The following is a 24739-nucleotide window of genomic DNA, read 5'->3' on the forward strand; positions in this document are numbered from 1 at the left end:
CTTTTATATAGAGCCATTGTCTGTGTCCCAGTTGTCTGCCCCGTTAAACTGCCTTTACATCGACAGTTTGAAGGGGTCGTGGAGAACGGTGGGTTTGCTTGCCTCTGAACAAGCAACTTTCCTTCCCAGTGACAGAACAAAAAGGTTAAAAAGAAAGAAAAAAAGAAAGAGCGAGCTTTGTCATACGCCAGAGAAAAACACTCTGCAAGCATCTGCAAGCAGCAGTGTGAGCTCGAAGAGAAAGAAGACTTCATGGTTGCAAGCAGCATCGCGCCGTGCCACCATTCACGCATTGTCTGTAGAAGGAATTCCCTAGGAATTCCCCAGGAATTCCCCAGGACGCCCCAGGAATTCGAACACAGTAAGCAGCGTGCCGAAGCTATGCAACGGAACCGCTCGCCACTTCTATGTGGCAGAGACAGAACATGCTTGTGTATCGGAACCACGGCTAAACATTCCAATCATCGGCGATACGGACTTTGCGACCAAGCGCTTTGCGCACGAAATCTTCAGACACCTGGATAAGCTTTTTGAGCATGGCTGCTTCGCTAAGTTTACTTCCAAGCACATCGTGCAAGCAATATTCGAACCTGCAGCTAAACCTTTCGGGCGTCAGTGCCACGACCATGCACATTGCGCGCCTACTCTTTGGACCTACAGCTAGGCATTTGACCAAGAATGTGACCAAGAATGTCACATTTAGCTAGGCTCGCAATATTCAGTAAACCTTGCACCGCATTCCATAAGCTCTCCAGGCCTTCGCAAGGTTCAAAGGAGAAAAAGTTCGTACAATACAATGTTCTCAAAATATGGTAGCTGGTGCAGAGAGTAGGCTGTAAAAACACAGGGTAAACAGCTCCGCATAAGTGCTGGCCTGCAATATGCGCATGTTTCAGCTATATTGCTGCCTGTCTACCAGTGGCTTTCTGATGTACGGCCAGTTCCTCAGCCGTTGTCTGGAAAATGAAACTTGAAATCCTGCTGAAAGCCTTCGTTGTAGTCATCTGGTCATTGCTACAAAATGACGAAAACACGCCATTGAATGTGACAGACATTGTGTGAGTGATGCCCCTTTTTGTAAGCTCCCCTGTTCCACTAGAGATGTGTGTCAACAAGGCAGTATGCAGATAAAATTCTGGGACCCACTGTGCTTTTCTGAGATATTGCGCAACATTCGGTCTGCTATCTATCTGGCCAACATCCTCTTCACAGAGCAGTGGAGAAGGATATCTTCGGGAAAAACGAGGACAGGCAATGCCCTTCAGACTAAAGGCAAAACACTCCAGAAGCACCGCATTTGATAAGACCGCATTGACTACAGCCCTGGTACCCTTTCGATAGCTTAAAATCTAAGGTACAAGTTTAAAATCTAAGGTGCAACTTTGAAAGCCATTTTCTCAAAACTGTCTTGCCTCCTACTCCGCTTGTCCTGCTGATTTCTTCGCGACTGCCTAGTCTGTTTCAGTTGCATTTTCTTTTCTTTACTATATTCTTTGAAGGGCGATTCAGGGTGTGACATTCTTGCTTTTCCTGTGCAACTTTTTCTGAATACATGACTCAACTAGTTTTTCAGTCTAAATAACAGTTGTACAGTCACCTCATCAAAAATTAGAACTAAAGGACTCATGTTGTAAATGAAAAAAAAAAGTAAAAATGTCGCACCCTCAACTATTCATTTTGGAACGCATAGTGTTTCGAACAATTCTCCTACACATTTTGTAAGTCGTTCAGACTTGGGACTAGCCCAGAATGAGAAAAACTTTTGTCAATAAAGAAGTTGTTTAACTATAACGTAGAAATTTGTTATATTTCCTGTGCGCACATCTCGTCCCATTCACAACGCACTTAGTTTCATGCGCATTCATGGTCAAATGCAGGCATTTAGCTCATTACCACTACCAAGAGCTATTGCACATTGGAACAGTCTCCCGGATCACATTGCATCCATCTCCAATCGTGAAACATTCCGTGATAACCTGAATTTGTTGCATGTTAATATTGTATAACGATGTTGCACTTTGCTATTTTCGTCATGTAATTACTGTTGCCCTCCTTACTCAATGCCCTTCGATGGGCCTGTAAGGTAATCTGAGTAAATAAATAACAACACAAAAATTACCACTACCTCTGCCAATTTTCATCAATATCCATGAAGAAATAAAGAAGTTGATTTCGAAAGCCACGTTCACCCTTTAACCTTTTTTCACTTTATTTCGCAGGAGGTGTATGTTAGCTACGTCATTATTTTATGCAACACCCAGTCTACAGTGCCTTTTTTTTTTTTCCGTTGGCAGGTTTCCTATTCCAGATATGCGGCCGCTGCAAGAAGTGCTCCACGAGCCTTGGTGGGAGAAGAACCTGAGGCCGGACATCCTGTCGGTGGAGCTCCTGGAGCCAACGCTGTCCACAACGCTCGTTGCCGACGAGAACGAGGACCTCAAGCTGGTGCTAGTCTGCAAGGAGGCTCATCGTAAGTGGGCACGATTCGCTCGAAAGGCATCGCATTGGGATCAATAGCAAGGTTAAGCGTTGCATTGAAACTGTCTGGGAATGCTGGCACAACAAGGAACACCATCAACAGCATTGCAGGTGTCTCATCTCTGTGGTGCTAGAGACGGGACCGAAGAAAGCCATTGGCATTCGTCGGCACCCGAAGAAAGGAGTGTAGATTTTACCTTGACATTTACTGTCTATTCCACGCAGACCAGTGCACGTGCCAAGGTGCGATATGCACATAAATGTCAGTATTGGAAGGTTATGTGTGTGCTTTGTGAAGACGTCGTTTGGTGCAGTGCGGATGGAACTGTTTTCGCAGCTGCCGCACGGTGTTTGAAAAGTTGAGAAGTCACCTCGACAACTTCATCATTCGCCTGAATTCTGACACCTTTGTTTGCAGCCTCCAGGTTTGTGACGCTGTGTGTGTGAACCAGTCTGAAAAATTGAGCGACACTGCCATGCGGTGTCCGAAATTTCAGTCTGTTTATATAGCTCCTGTGGAATAGATGGAGGGCTGCGTGGAAGTCCAAATAATCGAGTACGTCTGATAAATCTGGCGGTGAGTGTGGTGCTAGTTTCGCAACGATGAAATTTCCGCATCAATGAAATTTCAGTGGTTTCACTGTACTGTTTGAAAATGCGTATAGGGCCTAAAATCGGGGCCCTTTTCGGTTGTACAGCTCCGAGCAATACTTTTTCATCCCTCGCAGTGTTCTACAAAGAGTCCCAGCTCTCAAAACCAGTGCCATTTGCAAGGGTGTTTCGAGACCCCAGTGTCAAAGAGGAGGACTTTGACTTGCCCAGGTAAGCGTTCCTCGTTTCGTTGGTGGCTTTGCCATAGATTTTTCGAACAATAGCCCCGCATGTAGCCATAACGCTCTCTGAACTTTTGTGTGGGCACCTGCTCAATAGCTCTGGGGATGTTGGAAGCGCATGTGTGTTGTTGGAAGCACATGTGTTACTCTTGTGACAATCGAGAGTGGGGTGTCCTTACATACTGATGAAAGGGTCCCTGCTCTCTCTAGCAAAAGTCATCCACTACGGTAAAAGCCTTAGGTGTCGACTAACCAGTAGAGAACTGGAAGGGCTGATCCATCGGAGCGCTCTAACAGGTTCACTCCTCCTGCAGATACTGGGTTATGGTGGACGGTAACGGCTGTAACAATGCTGGTAGTGGCATTTCGTGACTTCGAAGCAAAAGGAACAGCGTGTTGATTGCATTGCTGCCGACTCGTTACTCCAGCAGATAAGTGAAATATGGCCAGTCACTGCAACCATATTTGTGTCCCCTCCGGTCAAACTCTGCGTCACAAGATGGCTCCACCAACCTGACTGCTTATGTGTGTACCTCCAGTAACCCAGCATTCCGTGAATGCTGATATAGGGTGCTTTAGATTTTGCGTACATATACCTACCAGGTTATATGATTTTATCCTAGAGTGCTCGATTTTCCTCACATTTTTATGAGTACAGTATTGACACCCACATTTTTATGATTTTACATGTTCTGTGTTCAAAATGCGTGCATGCAATGAGCATTGGTTTATGTAGTCACAATAACTGCTGCATCTGGCCTATTCCCGGTGCCATTTTGGCAACACTGAATATGTTGACTTGCATTCAAAGTCAGTGATCATTTGGTCAGTGCCATGATCATGATCAGTGGCAGCAGCACTCAGTGACTGCTGCTGCAACTTGAAGATAGGCAAAGTATAGATTCCGTTCTGGACAACATTCAAGCAGAGTTCAGCCATCTTCAGTTAAAAGATCTACTTGCTGATGCAACTTATCAGGAGCGGATTGGTGAGCATTGGTGTGTGGTCTTCGATATTTTGCTGTATGCGAAACTTTCAAAAGTTATGCTGGGTATTTTTACAGTCTCATGTAGCAATTCAGAGTGGGGAGGAGTTTTCAGTAAAGTTTTTTAAAAAGGCGCACACCCAGTTTCGTGCCTCTGTCAGAAAAGGCAGTGGAGTAGTTGTTAGTTGTGAAGTCTGCTTCGGCCTGACTTGAGGAAGTGGCGTTCGACAGGTGCTCGACAAAGACTTTCTCGGACAGGCTAAAGCTGTGACAGCTGCAGAGCCCAGCTCTCAACGTCCAAGGTGTAATTTTATTTATTTATTTGGTACATACTGGCGGCCTGAGTGTCAGGCCTTCGGCAGGAATGGGTATGAGTTTGGTGTGACATGCTAGTTGTGCATTTAACCTAACCAAAAAATTTCTGAGCAATAAAACAGTATTTTAGTATCTTTCATGCACTTTCGGTATTTTTTGGCATCTCTTATAGTATTTTAAGTGGTCTGGGGGTTGATAGGTGTGCGTACGCAAATGGCTTTGGGCACCCAAAGTGCCATGCCCTGTTTGCATTCTATTTTGTACTTTTTCATTTTCTTCTGTAACCTGGTGGTTTGCATTCACTAACTTTGGGTACGCGTATTCTAAAACGCCCTAATTACACATACGGACAAGGTAAAATTCTCTATTGTCAGCCGCTGATTGACTTGTGTGAGGTGCTGGCTGAATGGAAAGACGCTGGACTTATTCAGGACACCCAACGCGCGAATTCTCTTCGTCTCGCCAAAATGCGCAGCTGGTTCACGTTTCCGATCGACTAACACTACCTGTAGTCCTCTTTGCACTGCCTAGAGTTGGTGGCACAGAGTAGTAGTGTGGTTGGCAAGTTCTTTGGTTCTCCGTAGTAGCTTGCAATAGCCCCATTTTTTTATTTCTCGAGTGTGCTTCTCTGCATTGCACACTTGCCCAACTAATGGTAGCACCAGTCATGGTTCAGATGAAAGCGGGACACAAGCTCCTTATGCTGGGTGCTTGGCTCTTGCACTTGGCTTCATCATGAGAAACATGTCTTCAACTTCCATGTCAACAGACTAGCAAACTTTACTCGTACGTGTTGATTGCAAGACTGACTGTGCCACCACTGGCTAGGCAAACTGCTGCACAGGAAAGCTGGCTTTACAGTCATCTAAACGGTATTTTCTCGGGATTGCACTTCGGGAATTGCTTATGCCAATGAATGGAGCTTCGATAGTGTTGTTTTGCTAACGAGGCTGTTGCGAATATTTGATTTGCAATATTGTGCTATTTGGCGTACCCTCCGGTTCAAATTTCAGCATTCGGAATTTTCAAGGTGTTCAAAACAAACCAATACAGTCAACGACTGAATTTTCGGACCCCCAATTTTCGGACATGCCTGATATTTCGGACGTCTTCGCGGCACCGCCACGAGCCCCATAGAATCAATGTATAAGGACATCTGAAGTTTCGGACGCTCGAACCCCCCGCCGTCCAATTTTCGGGACTTTTTGACGCGACGGAAGGTTCTTTGGCTCCTCGCGCAGTGCCCTTGCAAAGGAAATCGACTTGCAGCCGAAGCATATCATCACTTTGAACCACAACTAGCCGAATCTAGCCATCACACACGATTTGGTCTGGCCACGCTGGCTATGTTCATCGCCGCAAATGGCCGCACTTCCGTCTCCGGCAGAGTTTCCGGAGCGGCGTCATTGTTTGTTTACGCAGGCCACGTTTTGGCTAGCGTGTTGTGTGGTTGTGCTGTTGTGTCGAGTGTGCTCTGCGACGCTAGGCCTAGGTGCTTCAACGCTCGTCAGCGAACTCCACTATTCGCAACTTGAGGATTTCGCTTGACTTCGATGGCCCCCACTCTGTCTTCGTCGTCCTCGCCGATGGCGTCGAAGCGCGAAAAGCAGTACCATCGGACGACGTGATCAACGACCTCCGCTCTGCTGGGGTTTCCATACCCACGGAAATAACTTTTGAATAGTTTGTTGACGCTGACAACGAGCTCGCTTTCTACGCAGAACTGACTGACGAGGAAATAGTCCATCAGGTTGTGGGGGGATTCAGAAGACTCTGATGTTGAAAATGAGGAGCCAATGCCTGCGCCGCCTACAAGCGCCGAGTTGACGCGAGCACTGTTGACTCTTTCATCGCTGTACAGTGCTGACATGAACCTTGCTCAGATCGAGGCGAATATGATCGCATGCAACCGGAACGCCGTCCAAACAACAATCAACAAGTTCTCCAAGCCACTGCAGCAATAACAGCGCCTGCCCGACGATGCACACGTACATAATAAACCGGCAGTCGGCTGCATACAGAGTTTTTGAACGCCTCTTTTTATGGCCACTTCACTGATGCTGTGGCAGGGTTTTGGAAGCCTGTTGCTTCGCCCTTTACCTCTAGATCCGTGAAAAAAAAGAAAAAAGGTGAGTTTTTTTGCATGCATTCATTTTTTCGGACTGCCTGAATTTTCGGACGTTTTTACGTTCCCTAGAGGAAACGAAAAATCTGTCGTTGACTGTATATAAATGTCAAAACATGCGATAAAAATTTGTTTTGACGTGCATGTCACATCGCCAGTCATACTGCTCGCATATCACATTGCCATTGAGATTGCGACAACACGCAACACACATTGTGCTGTGTTATTGGTGCGTGTGAAACGTCCCCATGGCCTCAAATGTCCAGAAATTTAATGTAGAGCGAACCACAAGACTGAGCAAAAGTAGGAAAATTTTCTTTACTAACGGCTGACGTTCTAAAAGATGCTAAACTTAGTTTTGCAAGACATATCTGAATAACAGCACTTCGAAAATGAACTATAATTCGGGATTAAATGGCTTCAATTTTTCGAAGTTAAGGCCTCCCTTTTTCTCTGGATCTGTCAACTTCTAGCTATATTGTGAAGAGTTGATACAACTTCCATAACTATTGGAACTGTTCACTTTGGGTTTATACAATACTATCACTATTCCCTTCACGTTCGCTTTCAACCCAAAAATTTATATTTACACGAGCATATTAACAACTGTGTAATGCCCACCATATCTTATGTGCTATGCTGAATTTGATAACCCAGAACTCAGATTTAAGCTTGGGAAGCTCGGTGTGTAGACTATAGTAGTGCCGATGAGACGATGGAGCGAGTGTTGTTGTGAATAGTTCAGCAAACCATTCATTGATTCACTATACTGATATACCGAACTTAAATATTTTCGTTCTTTATTTGCCCAAACGTACTTTCCATGGCCAGAAATAAAGGTAAACAGGTTGCTGTAATATTCTTTTGTGTGGAACTGTGTGGGCATTACAGGGTTAAGCGGCCTTCCAACATAATTTAGAATTTTTGTCTAGCATCTCTATGAAGCCGATTGACGAGTCAGTCCCCTAACTTACGACGGTTATTCCTGTGTCCCTACCATTGCAGCCTGAGGATCTCCATCAGTCCCAGCAATGAACCTTCGCCTTTGGAGACGGAACTGTGCGAGGAGAGCATGATGCCGTCCACGATGTTCGAGACGCTGCGGATGATGCCTCAACAGAATGATGCGGGCTCGCCCTTCACCGTCCACTGCCTCTGCTACGACAACAACGAGATCAGCCCTCCCCGCACGACGCGGCTGCAGGAGCAACAGCAGCGACAGGAGGCCAAGGAAAACGCCGAGAGTGACAAGGTAATGGTTGTCCAGCCCATGGCTTTCTGGCAAAGTTACCAGACGGCACCCTGGCAGTGCCATGGTTCTGCTACCGGGGTAACAATTGGTATCCTGCATGGATTTGTCTGATTGTGCTCGTGGCTTCAAACGTTCTTGTGGCTTCATTTATATGCTTTGTCTGCCTTTAAAGCAGTCCCACTTTTCTAAGTACAGAAGGCATTAAGACAGTGTGCACACGCATAACCATTGCAAATCACTGAATTATTAGTTGAAAACGATCAACTTGCAAAGCCACTAAGCAGTTTGAAGTCGGAAGGACCAGGTTTAGGCAAACCCAGGTATGTGCTAACCATTTTCATGCTCCAGTAATTTCTGGGTGCCTAAAATGGTCATCGGGGACTGCTGTAAACTTCGTAAGAGCATTTCTGTTTGATTGTCAAACAGATAGCTCTTGATGTGGCTGTAGGCAACCAGCACTGAAAATTTGCATGCCAGCAGCAGCACCGTAACGCACAGCCTAGAGGGCAGAGGAATGTTTTTGGTAGGATATGGTTCGATTTTATGTAAGCAAATTAGCTGTTCATCATAGGGCATGTTTCCAGTGTCTCACTTTACTTGGCACAATCATGCTAGAATAAAAATGGAGAAAAAGAAATGTAAAAAAAAAAAAGAATGTAGGAGCACACAAGCTCCTCATAGTGCCTCCTTCTCAGTGCTGGTTCCTGATTCCAGGTGTATCTTTTGAGTCGCTTAACAGAATATTTAAAAAGTCGCTGTGTCATAGGCACAAATCTAGCCATTGAGCTAGATTACTTAGAGGTGATTGCTCACTCGGGAATAACAGTACTTTTCATCAAAGATGAAGGAGCTATCTTGCTTGAAAAGCTTGCGGCCCTTTATACAAAATGTCTCACGATTTCAAAGGTTCCAGAGAACTGGAAGACTGCCAACATTACACTAATCCACAAGAAAAGAGACGTTAAATAATTGAAAAATTATAGGCCCATTAGCTTACTCTCAGTATTGTATAAAATATTCACCAATATAATTTCCAATAGAATAAGGGCAACACTTTACTTCAGTCAGCCAAGGGAACAGGCTGGCTTCAGGATTGTACAATGGGCACTGTACAATGGATTGAGAAATAAGGAGAAATCTGCAGAGTACAATCAACCACTCTATATGGCTTTGTTAGCTTATGAAAAAGCATTTGATTCAGTAGAGATACCAGCAGTCATAAAGGCGTTGGCTAATTAAAGAGTGCAGGAGGCATATGTAAATATCTTGGGCAAAAGCAACAAAGCCACCTTGCTTCTCCACAAGAAAAATAGAAAATTACCTATCAAGAAAGCTGTATATGGTAATCTCTCTGATGCTATTCCCTGCATGCTTTGATGAAGTCTGGGGAGGCTTAGGTGTAAGACAGACAGCGAATATATAAACAGCCTTTTGATCTGCAGTTGACGTTGTCCTGTTCAGCATCACTGGGGATTAATTACAGCAAATGATTGAGGACCTTAACCGAAAAGGTGTAAGACTGGGATTGACGATTAATATGCAGAAGACAAAGATAATGATCAGTAGACTAGCTAGAGAACACGAGTTCAAGATCGCAAGTCAGCCTGTAGAGTCTGTTAAGGAGTGTTTACCTAGGTCAATTACTCATGGGGGGACCCTGATCATGAGAAGGAAATTCACAGACGAATAAAAATAGGTTGGAGTGCATACGGCAGACATCGTCAGATCTTGACTGTAAGCTTACCACTGTCATTGGAAAGAAAGATGCACAATCAATTCTGCCAATGCTAACATATAAGGAAGAAACTTGGAGGTTGACAAGGAAGCTCGAGAACAAGTTAAGGACGGTGCAAAGAGCAGGGGAACGAAAAATGTTAGGCCTAATCTTAAGAGACTGGAAGAAAGCGATGTGGGATCAGAGAGCAAGTGGGGATAGCCGACATTCTAATTGACATGAAGAGAAAGAAATGGAGCTGGGCAGGTCATGTAATGCGCAGGTTAGATAACCGTTGGATCATTAATGTTACAGAATGGGTACCAAGAGAATGGAAACGCAGTAGAGGATGGCGGAAGACTAGTTGGTGCGATTAAATTAGGAAATTCGCGGGCGCTAGTTGGAATCGGTTGGCACAGGACAGGGGTGGTGGGAGATCGCAGGGAGAGACCTTCGTCCCGCAGTGGACATAACAGGCTGATGATGGTGATGATGACTCAGTGCTGGACATTATTACACTGGAAAATAAAATGCATCATTTAATTATTAAGGAAATTTCACTAATCATTTTAACTAATTAATTTCTGTGTGCATAGTGCATTATATCAGAATTGAACCCAGTTATGTCACAAAAGCCCATCCACTTGGAAAAAGTGAAACTAGCACCAGTTCCAATAAGCACTGTAAATCTAGTGGTAAATATGCACTGTTCCACTTTTTTAATAGAATGCATCAATAAGCACTGTAAAACTAGTGGTAAATATGCACTGTTCCACTTTTTTAATAGAATGCATTTGGTTGCAAACTTTTGGAATACATATCTTGAAACTGGTGTTATCCTAAGACTTAGTTCAAGGTGGAAATGACTTTTGAAGTCGCCAGCTACAATAAGTAAATTTTAATATGGGCCATAAGGTAATTAACAGGAAAGAAAATTAGTGAATGCTTGTTAATTACCTTAGCTCATTTACTTACCTAATGAGTTGATGTTCGTTTTGAATGCTCGTGTAAATATGTTCGCCCCTTAGAGTAATCTAGCTCAAAGAATTGTGCTATATGTTGCACACCATTTAAAATCCTACATGCCATTTAAAAAAAAAACGTTGGGTGAGTTAAATTTTTAACCCTTTGAGGGTCTATTTTTTTTTCGCCATATGGCGACCGCCGAGGGTCGATTTTTTTTTTATTGCAGATTCCAATTCTTCTTAGGGACTTATTTCGAAAAAAATTTACCGTAATTTTTCTAGGGTGACTGTAAAGGGAGAAAAAAATATTTTGCGTTGATAGTATGCACTCTTCATTCATGAATAACAACAATAAAAAAGGAAATAAACCTATCAGAATTAAAAAAATTGATGCATATTTATGCACAGAGTTCAAGGCTTTGAAAATCCACACATGAGAATATTTCGCAAGCCTCAAATGTTCCTGCTCTTACATTAATACGTACGTCCATAGTGTAATCGAACTGCGTAGGTGCGTGCACTCGTGAAAACTGTTTGGTTGTGTGCCCATCAAAAAAAGCAACACGTGTGACGAACTTAGGCTAATCTTCATCTTATCGCCAGCCAGCTAGGGCAATTAGTTTTCGCGAGTCTTCAAAAAAAAAAGAAAAGGAAACGCATGCACGGCGGCATCCTTCCCATGCGCACCCCTGTGAGCACTTAACGAGCGAGAAACAAGCAGTCGCTCTTTGAGCGATTAGGAATGAGATAGCCATCACTTTTGCAAGCGCAAGAAGCCAAAACCGCCCGTGAAACAGAACCCAAACCGCGGCCCACTTGCGCGTGCGCCAATGCGCGAGTGGTAGCATATAGACACATGGGAGCAAACTAGCGCTAAAACAAACCATGCAACGAAAACCGAGAGAGGGAGGCATGCAAAAAAAATTCCCTGTATCCCCACACAGTGGCAGCACATGACAGAAAAGAAAAAGTTAGGAAATTGGCGTGCTTTTTAAACATACAGACGGCACCGTAAATATACGGCATCAACCATTTTCGGACTTGTTCGCGGCGCCGTATATTTACGTCATTGACCGTCAAAGGGATAATTGCTGCAATAAAGGTAGCAAACCTTTTTGCAGAGTTTTGTACCCACGTGATGTTGACAGGATTTGCATTGTGCAGCCTCCTTTCCCAAGGTTGGTCACCCATGTGCTCCTTTTTTATCTGTCTGCAACTGCAGGGCTTCAACAGCACGTGTGACTTGCACAAGTAGCCACATACATTAGTGCTCTCAATCCATACCTAAGCAGACTCGCACGATCACCGGCTTGAAGCAAAGCTCCCGCGTTTGGTTTTTCATTGTCCCTTCAAGGCACATTGTATTCACATTGTTGGATGTGTAGGGTTCCCAGAGCTTTGTGGCACCAGGTGGTGCCATGTTTTTGCGGCTCTATTTATTTAGTGTGTTGCCAGATGGGCGATGCAAGTTTTTAAGACAGATTCGAAGGACACCTAAATGCCAGGGGATTGTGGGTGATAACGGGCATCTGCGGGAAGTTGCCCAGGGCAGGCCTGGAGAGTAATTGCGAGCTGAACTGGTCATGTTGTTACTCTTGCTTGGTTTTTCTTGGTTAGGTTTCCACTTTTTAAGAAGTTTTGTCCTGCCATTGCCTTTTAGCCTGCCGATACGTATAAATGTATTGCAGTTCACAGAATACCAGTTTACCAAACGTGTTTGTGGTTGTTCTGGTGATGCCATGGTGGTTGCTCTGGTGACGACGTGCCACCTCGCAGCGAAGAAGGCCAACACTGTTCTACTTAGCTGCTGGTGTAAAGGATCTAAAGAATTGGCAGCGACATATTCGTTAACATGAAGTCAGTTCTTTTACTTTGGCGAAAACGCCCATATGGCAGAATAATTTCTGTAACGTGTTGCGATTGAACAAAAGCATTGCAAGATGTGGCTACCCATCACAGCTGTCCATGGTGCCAGTAACCTGGCCTTCCATTAATGTATTAAGCTTAAAACTCAAATAAATGTTGTCGTTATTTTGTGTACTTGGAACTTACGGCCGAGCGGTAGGCTCGCTGCAACGTGTGCACAAAAAAGCGGGACGAATCGTTCAACTCTTGGCGCACTCCTTCTCGCATCGCAGTTGGTCCAGCCAGGTGACAAGGCGACACTTCGCTCCTTCATTGACAAGGCAGCCAGCAACTGCCGCATTCAGCTGGAGTTCCTGCTGCCATCGCTGGAGGTGACCATGCCTGACAAGCGGTTATACGAACTCATCTACAACCGGTGAGGTGGTGCAAACGGGTGCCGCGATTTGACGTACTCGGCTGCCCAGCCGACTGGGCTGGTCGTTGTTTCTCCGCGACTTCTCGACTCGGGTCTGCGCAAATCTGCCAAGTGTAATGGAGAATTTTCGTCTGCTCAACCAGCGTACAGATTGGGTGGGTGACGATATTTTCTTTTAACGAAAACTTCCTGCACCTTGTGGAATACCGCACGTCTGTGCACTTTGTACACATGTCGTGGCTTTGTGTGAAGTCCTGTCACTGGCCACAGATGCCAGTTGTAAAGCAGTGATGGCAAAGCGTGGGCATCGAAGGATTCAACAAGGAGCACATGCTCGGCTATTGCTGCACAGAGTAGTGTTAATTGTTCAGGCTTTCACTAAGCTAAGGAAATGCGATGGTGATGCTGATAGCATAAACCGCAAATTAAGCGGGACTTTAGTACAGTCAAATCTCGATATAACGAAGCCATAATTGCAGTGAGAAACTCGTTTAACCCTTTAGGTGCCGTGCCTAAGTATGCTCGTCTGGCCACTGATGCACACACCTGGCCGTGCTAAAGAATTCACAAATGTGAGAACTGGCTGCATCGTCTACTCTGGTTAACTAATTTAGTTAGAATTTAGTTAGCTAATTAAGCTAGAAAATTTTATCAACCCGCCGTGGTTGCTCAGTGGCTATAGTGTTGCGCTGCTAAGCACAAGGTCGCGGGATAAATCCCGGCGACGGTGGCCACATTTTGATAGGGGCAAAATTTAGACACCTGTGTGCCCTGGTGTACTTAGATTTAGGTGCACATTTAAAGAACCCCAGGTGGTCAAAGTTAATCCAGAGTCCCCTACTACAGCGTGCCTCATAATCAGATCGTGGTGTTGGCATGTAAAACCCCATAATTTAAAAAAATTTTATGCTAGGTTTCATTAGTATATGACAGATTGTGCAAAAAACTTATCAAGTGTCAATGCTGCTTGTCGCTGTCGTTTTAAAACTTAGTGGACCAGCACAATAAGCACATGCAATTTTTCAATGGTGCAGCAACTCAAGAACTTGGGTGTCCACATTATGCTGTATGAAGCCATGTTTTCTGAGGAACATTGATTGTCACGACTCTTAATACTTGTTATATAGCATGTTAATTTCAAATATGCTAGTGTGTTACCTAGACATAAATTGAATTTGTTGCACTTCAGAAAATCACCCGGCAGCCAAATGATCAAGTTTCAGACTTTGTCATTTTGAAGTTCAACAGTTCCAACAGCAGAAAATACCTTTCAGGTTCCTAGAGCAGATAGGAATGGTGCCAGTACAGTAAATCCTTGTTATTATGAATGCCACATTAACAAACTTTTATGACATTTCCTGCTGACTGCTTACAGTTCCAAAGTACAAATATTTCAGTGCTATGAACATTATAATACTGAACTCTTCAGAATAACGAATGTTATTCAGTTTCCATGTCATGTTAATGCTTCAGTACTACGAATTAATATTAAGAATTCTGGGGATTCTTAAATTTCCATCTATCCTTCACGGCAGCCGGAACAGTAGGCTAACAAGCGACAAGGTGCATGGGTTTGGAAAACCTGAGATGGCGTCGGAGGAGAAAAACATGGGAGGAGACTTTTTTTGTGTTGTTGCGGAGGACATGTCAGGTTGTCAGAGCGCATGCTCCGCCTAGACAGGTGTTGCCTAGAACGACCGTTCAGAATAACTAACGATTTGCTGCAGTCCCCTGAAGTTCGTTACATTGAGATTTCACTGTACCAGAATTAGTGTGGTATACTACGGAAAGTTGCTGTGTGTTGCAATTCAGCCCCGTCAGGAGACGTCTTGGCGGCAATTGGGCACCACTTGTTTGTAACAAAAGCTGGCTGACATAACCGGTCGTCTTTTTCAGGCTCACCATGGACTTAGTCCTGTGGGAACCGGTCGTCACTAGGCTCAGGGCAAGCGGAGAGTCCTCGCTCATTGCCCCCGGCGGCGATGGCGCTGCATTTTTTCCCGAGATACGGGTCCCCGGCCATCTTGCCCAGCAAAGCTCGGTGTTCCAGGAATTCCACATGTGCCGGTCGGGGAATCTGCTTGGTGAGTCAACAAGGGGCAGCGAGTCATGCCTGTTGAATGTGTTGAACGCACATCATATGTGGCCCTATGGGCCACATATGATGTGCGTTGTGGCTCACATACAATGTGAGCCACATACGTACAAACAACTTGCTGCAGGTGGGGTCCCCACCTGCAGCAAGTTGCTTTTTCAGCCACTTTCATTTCCATTAATTTATCGTTTCTTTATTTCATTTATTAAGCACAAGTAATCTCCTCTATGTTGTCATTGGTGTCAGTGTTTGTTAACTTTTTATAATATGACTAATAAAATTGGGGCCCCCCTCGGTTAACCCCCTTTCTTCTCGTTTAGATACATATGTGTGTCATGTGTGGCCCTGTGGGCCACATAGGACGTGCGGCTCGTAGAGTTCTCATGTGTTCACTTGTGTGGCTTTACTGAGTAATCTCCCCTTCTTCATCACTTTTAAATGTGTAACCTTTCAGGGTGTGTATTTGTCATATCTTGCTGTTTCAGGGTGTAACTTGCACATCTAGCTTGATTTTTCTTTATTTGTTCATTTTACAGTCACGAATTAAGTTTGATGTCTTCAGCTACATAAATCTCCCTTGAACTTGGTTGGGCTTTGTAGCTCTGTAATCAGTTGCAGCCCCAGAAATGCAAGGTACAGCAGAAATAAATAACGGTGGTAGTAGTAATAATGATTAATTTTTTTGCATGTAAACTGCACAGCAACAATGCTCACATATTTTAAACTATAACCTATGCATTATCATTGAAACAAGGCATAGCTACTGTGGGGTTCTCACCCATGCTCTTGGGACAAAGGAACAACAACATAGTAGTGCAAGGGCATTTATTGTGCCTTTTACACACTAATGCTTGCTAGCCGAATTGCTATCCACAAAACATGCCGATGGGCGCACGACAAATCGAGGAAGCACGACTCGCCACGACCAGATAGCAAGCGAATATGTTCACGCCATGCTGGACACTAACGCCTGGTCATTCGCACGTATGGTCACGCGAACAGTGGTGCGTTCGAACGATCATGTTCATCCATTCCGGTGTGGGCCTTGCGAGACGGTCTCGCAGAAGCATGGATCGGCACCCCTTGCGGACCCGCGCAGCCAAAGAGGAAGAGCCTACTCCCTGTCGCGCCCGACCAACCCCGCTGTCAGGTGGCGCTAGCAGCGCAGCACTCGCGCCATCTCTGGTAATGGGCTGCAACCCGACTGACCGCTACCGGCACTAAGCTATGCGCAGAAGCCGGATTACAGGAGATGCTAGACATGTAAGGAAAACAACATATCAGGGGACGCGTGAGAGTCGCGCATCCCCACACTACAGAAGTAATACCTTTTTAAGCGTTTGGTCAACGCTACTCACTATTTCTATATTAGAGCATGGTGAAGATGAACGGCAGTGCAGGGCGAGTAGCTGTTTGAACTTTTAATATGTGAACCTCCAAAAGTGAGGCAAAGGTTGTGCATAACCAGCGCACTACTTCATACTTGGATATTTAATATTTTGCGGTCAATAACTTGCCATATTTACACGAATAATTAGTTTTTTCTTCTTTTTTTTTTTGAAGTTTCTGCCATGGTACTGTTGTTTCTTTTTGCAGAATCGGACACCGAGTCTGATGAAGCGCCATCAGTGTTCCATTCGGTGTACGACAACCAGAGGCAGTCAACAATCCGCCTTGACCGCTCTCGTCTTCAGTCGAGGGTCGTGCCCTGTCGAAGTTGGCAGACTCAGCTTGTCATCAACATTCACATCACTGATGGGGCCGCCACACTCAAGACACCGTTGCAAGTAAGTGTTGTTGCCCGAGATTCTTTGGCTTTGTGCTTTACCCCTTAGCTGCCATGAGAAATCTTGAAAATGTATAAGAATTACAGACCTTTTAAAACCAGCATTTATTTTGCCATCTTTTTTCCTAAAATATGTATCAGGAATGTCTATAGCGCTTTTACTGCTCTTGTTAAAGAATAGCAAAATACATTCTGTATTACTTTTTTTGTGTCAGAGTTATACTGTACTACTATAAATGTGTAAACTCTTGGTGTTTTTATATTTTACAGTTTTATTTTAAGACTTTGTAGTTGCGATGTGTGCCACGATACATAAAATTATAGCCAGATCACCAGTGTTCTTTGAATGAATGTAATGCAGTAATAACTGCTCAGACAGTTGGAGAATTCTGACATGAAACTTCAAAGAAGCACCTCAAGCACCATGATTGAAAGTAATAATTTGCTATTTTTAGCATGACTACTGAGTAAAAAAAAAAAAAATCTGAAATATACAAAACATGCACCTGGCTCCTAGTTCCCAACTTCTGCAAGTCAGATCATGCAAAAAAAAATTTTTTTTAATTCATAATTAAGATTTGTTGAAAACGGGCACATTCCTGTTGTACAGGGAGCATTTGTTTTTACTCATTGCATCAGGCACCTGGTTCGTTCTTCACTGCATTCTTTAGGTTCTCCAAGAAATTGTTGACAGGTCAGGGAGGTATGCAGAAGCCTCCTCGTACCTCATCATTGCGTTCGATCAGCTTTTCTGTGCAGGCAAGGTGGTCTTGTGTGCATTCCACTGGAGCTGGGCACATGCTTTGTTCAGTTCCTGTACAGTAATGTGGAGTGTTGCACAGTACTGTACAGTAAAAAAAGTAAGGGAACTTGCATAGACAGTATTCAAAAGGCAAGATTAGGCTGCTAGTCAATCTGTGGTCGCAGGTCATGCCTGAGATCGACTGCGTGCTCTTGCGTGAGTAAAATTGCATTTGATGTTTGTCGAACACGGTAATCAAAATAAGACCTCTTCAGCATCTACTGTTGTATGAGACATCGCTGAAACCGCCTAGACGTTGGATCAGAAAATTCGACAACCCAACAGAAGCTTCGGTGTCTGCACAGCTGCTGTCATTTAAAAACTATGTTGCTGAATGGACCAAAGTCCAAATTTTGCATTGTGTTATTGAGGAAGTGCTAGGAGCACTGGATGCTAGTTTCGATGGTACCTCCAGTCGAAGTTTTATATTTCCAGATTCTTCAATGTGCAAAGTAATTGTCAAATATGACAAATAGTTACAGTTCATTCGTCATTTCCTACGGTGCGTGGCATTTTTGATAGAATTCCAATGGAAACGAATAACGTGTAGAAAAACTCCATAAAATTCGTCAATTTCTATAGGCTCGGTAACCTAATAGTGGACGGTTGTACGCACAACTGCCGTGATATCATAGATTTTGATGGCATCTGCTAGGACTTTGTTAATGTTTCATTGGTAAAGACAGACTGTCACATTCTTAGTCTCTCCTTGAAAGGCGAACAGCACCAAAATTTCACTTCGGCTAAATTGGTGATGGATAAGTTGCCTATGCACTCTGCTTGGCAAAGCTGCAGGGCTGGTAACTAATTTTCCCATTAACAGCCTCTAACTTTTTGAGTGTTGGGCATTCCAGCCAGATGTATGCCGGATACTTTTCCAATGTGAACCTCATCTGCGATCTTGTCTTGTCACTGCTCATAGTCCCCCCCCCCCCTTCGTGTTTTCTTTTTTTAAGTAACCATTCATGCGTTCCTCCTAAAATCAAAATGAATGGCCTTGTCGTGGTGCTGTCATGCAGGATGCAGAAGGCAAGGTCATGCCGAAGTCCCACGGCAACCTGCGCGTTTCTGTCAAGGACGCACAGCTGTTTGTCAGCAGCAGTCACCATGGTGACCCGGACCTCAACTATGTCATCTTCAACGCCGGCACGGCCACTCTTCATCACCAAGGTACGTGCAGTGAAACTTGGTTACCGCCCCCCCCCCCCCCCCACAGTGTCCAAACGTCATTCTGCATCAAATAAAATTTAAAACAACTTGTGGAGTAAATTCGTATAAAAATCATGCAAGAAGAATTGTAAAAAAAAAAAAAGTTGGTAGCCTATGAAACTGGAGCGATTGCTTTGCTGGATCGGCCACGACTGAACTCCCTCCAGCATATCAAAAGCGATACCATATACCTTTATTTACGTTTGCAGCCCTTAAATCAAGATATCAAAATTTCAAGATATCAAATTCACCATGCCAGAATGATATGTTATGCATTTATGCAGTCTAATTTACCTTGATTGTCATAGCTAGACTTGCCTATATAAGCACAAATAATAGATCTAGGAACTTTTTAGTGGCACTTTAATTGTGCCTATAAATGCGAATCTTAATCTTGATGCCTATAGTATTGGATTTCCTGAGCCCGAAAATGCCTTAGCCTGTTTTTTGTCCTAGCCTTATTTTGTTTATAATGTTATCACTCGCTGGGGAACTTGGGATGAAGGCAGCCAGTTAAAACCATGAACACTTCGCCGGTGTAACAGCTGTAATGAAGAGCTTTTTAGCAGATGAGAACATCGCTGTAAGAAGGGCTCAAACTGCTGTATGAGACTGTACACTACCGGTGTGTGTGCTTGCCCACTCGTTTCACGTTTGTGGCCGACATCAAGAAACTTGAATGCTCTGGCGCAACTGTGAGCCAGAATGTGAGGCTCATATTGGACATCCAGTCAGGTTTCACCGCCATACCTGGCGAACCTCTTGCCGATAATTCAAAATATTAATCTGTCTTGGACAAAAATTCAGGATTTTCTTTACTGAAAGAACTGTCAGGAGTTCAGGACATTAGATCATCGAGCATTCCAAAATATGAGTATGCTCTGCCGAAATTGGTGAATGTTGGGCGTTCTCTTTCTGCTGCAGTCTAATGCTCTGTGAAAAAAGCCGCAACACGAAATCCAAGAATCTTCAGATGGTGCTCATTTGTCACTGCTTTCACAACCTTTGTCATGGTGACTGTTCGAACTAAGTTTCAGACAAATTTTGTAACCTTCGCTATCTCATGCTGTTTTGTCGAGAAAATTAGGTGAATTTCCCAGAGTGGCGGTTTGCGGGTTGTGTGCACAATTTATCCGTAATTTATCCTTAAATGCACAATGAAAGTTCTTACTAATTGGGCCTATACATGCCTAAAGAACTGTATTTGGCACCCTATATATGCCTTAAGGAACCATGGAACGGTTTTGATGATTGTTTACAAACTAGGGGCGAGGAGGTATGAGCCTACCATGAGGCCCGGACTCGGACTTTATTTCCTTTGGTACTAATAAATGTTATATTTCTCTCTTGGAGTGTGTATGGGGCGGGGAAGGGGGAGGTCGAAGAAGGGGGGCAAACAATCCCCAACGGCATTGCACAAACTTGCTGTGCGACATTCCCACTTTAAGAATCTTTGACAGGTGGCAAATTGCGCTGTACCTGACAATGAAACACAGCGCGTGCTCTTTACCGCCGGCACTGACTGTTGTCGACCCGCACAGCGCCCGCATTGATTACGCGGGTAGCTGTAGCAGTGGTAGCCACGTGATGCCCGGCTTGTGCTTTCGTATGTTGTACAGATTGCCGTTACGGTAACCCACCTGCCCTGGAGATGGGAAAGCACTTCCGTATTTTGGAAGAAAATTGGAAAGCAAAACTTTCTATGCAATGAAAGATTGCCATAAAACAGGCTCACAATAAACTGAAAGCCTCATTAGTATTCAGTACAACATATATGACATCACTAATTTTTCAGCTTCTGAGGGAAAAAAGCACTTGATTCTATTCACCATTCTATTGGTACATATTTTCCATACCTTATGCCAAAACCAAGTTGTAATCAGTGCTGGCAAACTAATTTGAAGTTACAGTAAAACCTCGTTAAACCGTACCCACTTAAGCATTAGTTTAATTTTAAAAGTAGTAAAGTCAAATCTCCAACTCAACGGGCATTTAACATAATGTGTTTTGTATCCGCATAAACCGTACCAGCTTATTGCATACGCATCGGTTAAAACATAGCGTTTCAACTTTTCGTCATGCAAACACGGCCGTGCGTCGTCTCCATTAGGCGGCCCGGCAGAACAACAAGCCTCAGAGATCGGAACAACGGCCTCCAAGCGCCCTGTGCGTTTGCGCGTGAAGCCATATCAACATCGTTTCGACGCCGTGCCAGAGAGCGTTGTGGCGTCACGCAAGCGAGCACTTGCGTCATTCCGAAGCTTGGATAAAAAAGACGCTGGGTGCTCAACATAGAAGAAAAATTAGACATCATCCGTGCTATCGAATGTAACACGAAGAAGTCAGCGCTGGCATGCGACAGGGATCTGCTGTTGACTACGGTGTGTGGCATTTGGAATGCGAAGAAGTTGCTCGGAAGCGCTGCTGCGACCGTGAAGACATGTCGGCTACGAGGTTCGACTTTTCGCTGTCGTTGCCTCTTGTTGCCGAAGTGTCGACTAGCGACAGTGGTGAGGACGACACGGAAAGCGACACCACGGGCGATTCAGGCCCAACAGTAGCATAAGCTGCGCGTTACGTCAGCCTCATGAATGCAATCGTCGCGACGAGAGCAGGGGCGCAATAACGTATCTCTATTACAAACGAAAAGTATTCCAAACTCCAGCACCCGGCAATGAAAAAGGCGCCCCGGAACTTCTGCAGCACTACTGCGCGCGTGCACGGAGAATATGTAACGCCAACGAGGAATCTGCCATGCGAGTGTTTGCCGAGAAGAGGGGGCTGGCTGAGAAACTGGCACGCAGCTTCAGTAAGTTTAAGGCCGCTGTCGTCGTGCTAGGCTGCCGTGGCATCAAATGAAAATAACCCTTTTGTCGCGCGAAGTGAATAAATACTGCATGGTTTTTCCCTTTCATCGCACTCTCTCTGAGTTCCGTTTTCGACAGGCAAGTGGGCAATCTCTTGCTATTTTGGTTAAACAGTACTACCGTTTAGTACGTACTTTTTCCGAGCTCCGGCCAACTACGGTTTAATGAGGTTTCACTGTATCTTTAATTATGGTAGACACACTGTATATCTTGTTTTCAGTGTACCTAAGTTACTGATAGCTTGCTACAAGACTCCTGAGCATTTTCAACTGCCTTAGAATGGGAGAGTGACGTCACTCTAGTGAACAATCTGATTGGCTGCCCACATTATGTTATTGGGAATGCTTGAAACATGCCTTTCCATTTAAGCTTAGTTCTAATAGCATACACACGGATAGTACTTTGTGTGCCCTTAAATATAAACAAATGCAACAAAGGTAGACGTTTCTTCAAACCAATGGCTCACTTCCACCTCAGAATGCAGGGATCGTCTGATTCAGCGCTGGCGATGACAGGCGATGGGACACTGGGGGGCTCTCAATGAAAATAAGCGCAGCGATGTCTTCTGTGGTGGCAGGAGCACGAATAATATTAGCGCTGTTACGCTCGTCTTGTATTACTTGTTGCCCGTGTGTGTTAGAAACGCTTTTGTGGGCTTTTCATATCTTAAAGAGGTAATGACACGAAATTGTTTTGTTTTGCAATAAATGAAGGTCTCAGACCTCGAAATTCTAGAAAGAAAAGAAAAAGAAAGGCTGGTAAGCCTCAGTGCACTACAAATAGTTTACTATAACAGTTGTTCTAAAACCCAGTTTTGATTCCCTGGAAGTCTACACTTCACGACGCCATGAGGCAGAAAGTGGTCACATGTGAGCGGAACATTTTGGTGCTCTCTCTGGCTCGCTCGGTTGTCCGATGTGCTCATACTCCTTGCTTGGCCCAATATAGCAAAAATTGAGCGAGCTGGAGTCAGCATCAGGAAATGGGTTGTTGCATTATTTGGTGTTAGGCCATTTTTCTCCATGAATTCCCCCGATCGTGGCCGTGCACATCGATGGCACAGAAAGCCATGAAAGCGTTACTGCAGTATCTCAAGTCGACGGGTCTTGGTGACCGCTTGTAGACTTGACGCACACCTTAGACGTGTGCGAAATCGTGCTCTTTATTTCATGCCTATATATGCCTAGGCTAGCAAACCAGACTGCGTCTGGTTAATCTCTCTGCCTATCCTCTCTTCTGTATCTCTCCCTCTCTCTCTCACCATCATCAATCTCACTCCCCCCCCCCCTTTTTTTTTTCTTGTGTGTGTTTCAGGACAAGCATGCTCCGTTTGGGAGTGTACACTGCTACCCGTCCTGTACAGGTCAGGTGACGGCTTGGCATCCATGAAGCCACCGTCTTTCTTGGGCTCCGAGGTGGAAGCTGCCGACATGCTCTCGCTAGTCATCGAAACCCGTGCAGACCCATCGCAAGGCGTCAAGGTGAGACATTAGTTTTTCACGACGTCCCTTGGACAATGGCTTGATGCCGGCACCTTGCAAGATACCCTGTGAGAACATGGTTGTTCAACTATTCAGTTAATTATTGCAACCGACAGTAGAGGGGTCAACATGGTTGTACGCACACAAGGGCATGTTCTTTTTAGATTTTTGACGAAAGCAAAATGTGAGCAGAAGAGAATACTAGAGTAATAATGTAACATCAAATGCCAGGTGAGCTCACTTACCTGTGGTTGGTCACAGCCGCGGCGGTCGCATTTTGATTGCGGTTGAAAAGCAAGAACGTTCGTCAATACTTTGATTTAGGTGCATGTTGAAGACCCCCAGCTGGTCAGTATCGGTCCAGAGCCACCCCCGCCGCCACAGCACCTGTTGCTACATGTTTACTAATTTTACGGACAGAATGTTTATCCATACCGTGCCTGTGAGCCTTTCTTTCTTTTTTTTTTTTGACACTTGTTTGCCCTTTCTGCAGACAATCAAGGTCGCAGTGGGTGTTAGTGACACCACGCTGAGGCACCGCATGGCACCACTACGGCGCAGCTGGGTCAAGCAGTTCGTCGACTTCTTCGACGTTGTCGACGAGGAAGTTCTGGGCTACCAGCCGCTCGGCGTGGTCACAGAGTTTCACCTCACCCTCTCCAGCTGTGCCATTGACTACAGGTTCGAATATTTGCCCTTGCATGTTTCTGGAATGGTAGCTCTCTTGCAGCACGACTGATTGGTTGTTTCGAAGTGCTCGGGCGGTGCTGCCGACATACTGAATGCCCTCAAGCCGTACGAAGAGAATGAGCTGGTCTAGTAGCTGATATAGTCTGGCTTCACTATTCACATTGAATTCCGAGAAGAACCCCAGGTGGTCGAGAGAAGAAAAAAATCGGGAGCTCTCCACTATGGGGTCCCTCATAGCTCAGCATTGCTTTGGAACACTAACGGTCCATGTAGTATTGGTCATGTTCTAGGATCTAAGTTTATATAATTTGGAAAGCAGAACATTTTGTGTTGAAAGGGATTAAAAGAACTTGCGGTTTCTGCCATAGTTAATCTCCTCCGTGTGTGTGAAATGAATTACGGTTTCGAGAACGACCTGGGTCCTCGGCTTGTAATTCTGTGTGCCTGTGTGGAGCCTTATTTGGCCTTATCCAACCAGTATACAAAGTACCACTGTGTAAATGAGTTACCATTAACAGGAGGAAAGTTCGACAGATTGATGGAAAATGGTCGCAAGAATAGTCTTTATTTAATACCTTATAAATCAGTGTAAAGGCCGCACCCCCAGCTTGGTAGCCAAAAGTTTGGTGGGGCCGGGGGAGGGGAAATCAAATCGAGAAGCAATTGGGTTTTGTGCGCTGATGCTGCATATGTCAACAAGTTTTTTGCACAGCATATTTTTATGGGTTGCTGCGAGATGGTGAGAGCTGTTTTGTTCTGTTTTGACCTTTGACATCCGGGGTGCTGCCACGACCGGCCCCTCCGTGGCAGTGTGCAAGTTGCCGGCGCCGTCTTTTCTTTGTCAGCTGCCGGGAGTTCGCA

General features: G+C 44.8%; 1 protein-coding gene across 1 annotated transcript in view; it reads left to right on the plus strand.

Annotated features, from left to right (window-relative positions):
* Atg2 (Autophagy-related 2) overlaps window positions 1-24739 on the plus strand; it is a 118521-nt gene that overhangs the window by 45570 nt on the left and 48212 nt on the right. Inside the window, exons 16-24 of the mRNA XM_075698916.1 lie at window positions 2295-2470; window positions 3207-3300; window positions 7742-7988; window positions 12806-12948; window positions 14845-15032; window positions 16640-16830; window positions 18651-18801; window positions 23022-23188; window positions 23682-23869. Coding sequence (XP_075555031.1) covers window positions 2295-2470; window positions 3207-3300; window positions 7742-7988; window positions 12806-12948; window positions 14845-15032; window positions 16640-16830; window positions 18651-18801; window positions 23022-23188; window positions 23682-23869 — 1545 coding nt within the window. The remainder of the gene's footprint in view (window positions 1-2294; window positions 2471-3206; window positions 3301-7741; window positions 7989-12805; window positions 12949-14844; window positions 15033-16639; window positions 16831-18650; window positions 18802-23021; window positions 23189-23681; window positions 23870-24739) is intronic.

The sequence above is a fragment of the Dermacentor variabilis genome, chromosome 7, assembly GCF_050947875.1.
Source record: "Dermacentor variabilis isolate Ectoservices chromosome 7, ASM5094787v1, whole genome shotgun sequence".
NCBI lineage: Eukaryota > Metazoa > Arthropoda > Arachnida > Ixodida > Ixodidae > Dermacentor > Dermacentor variabilis.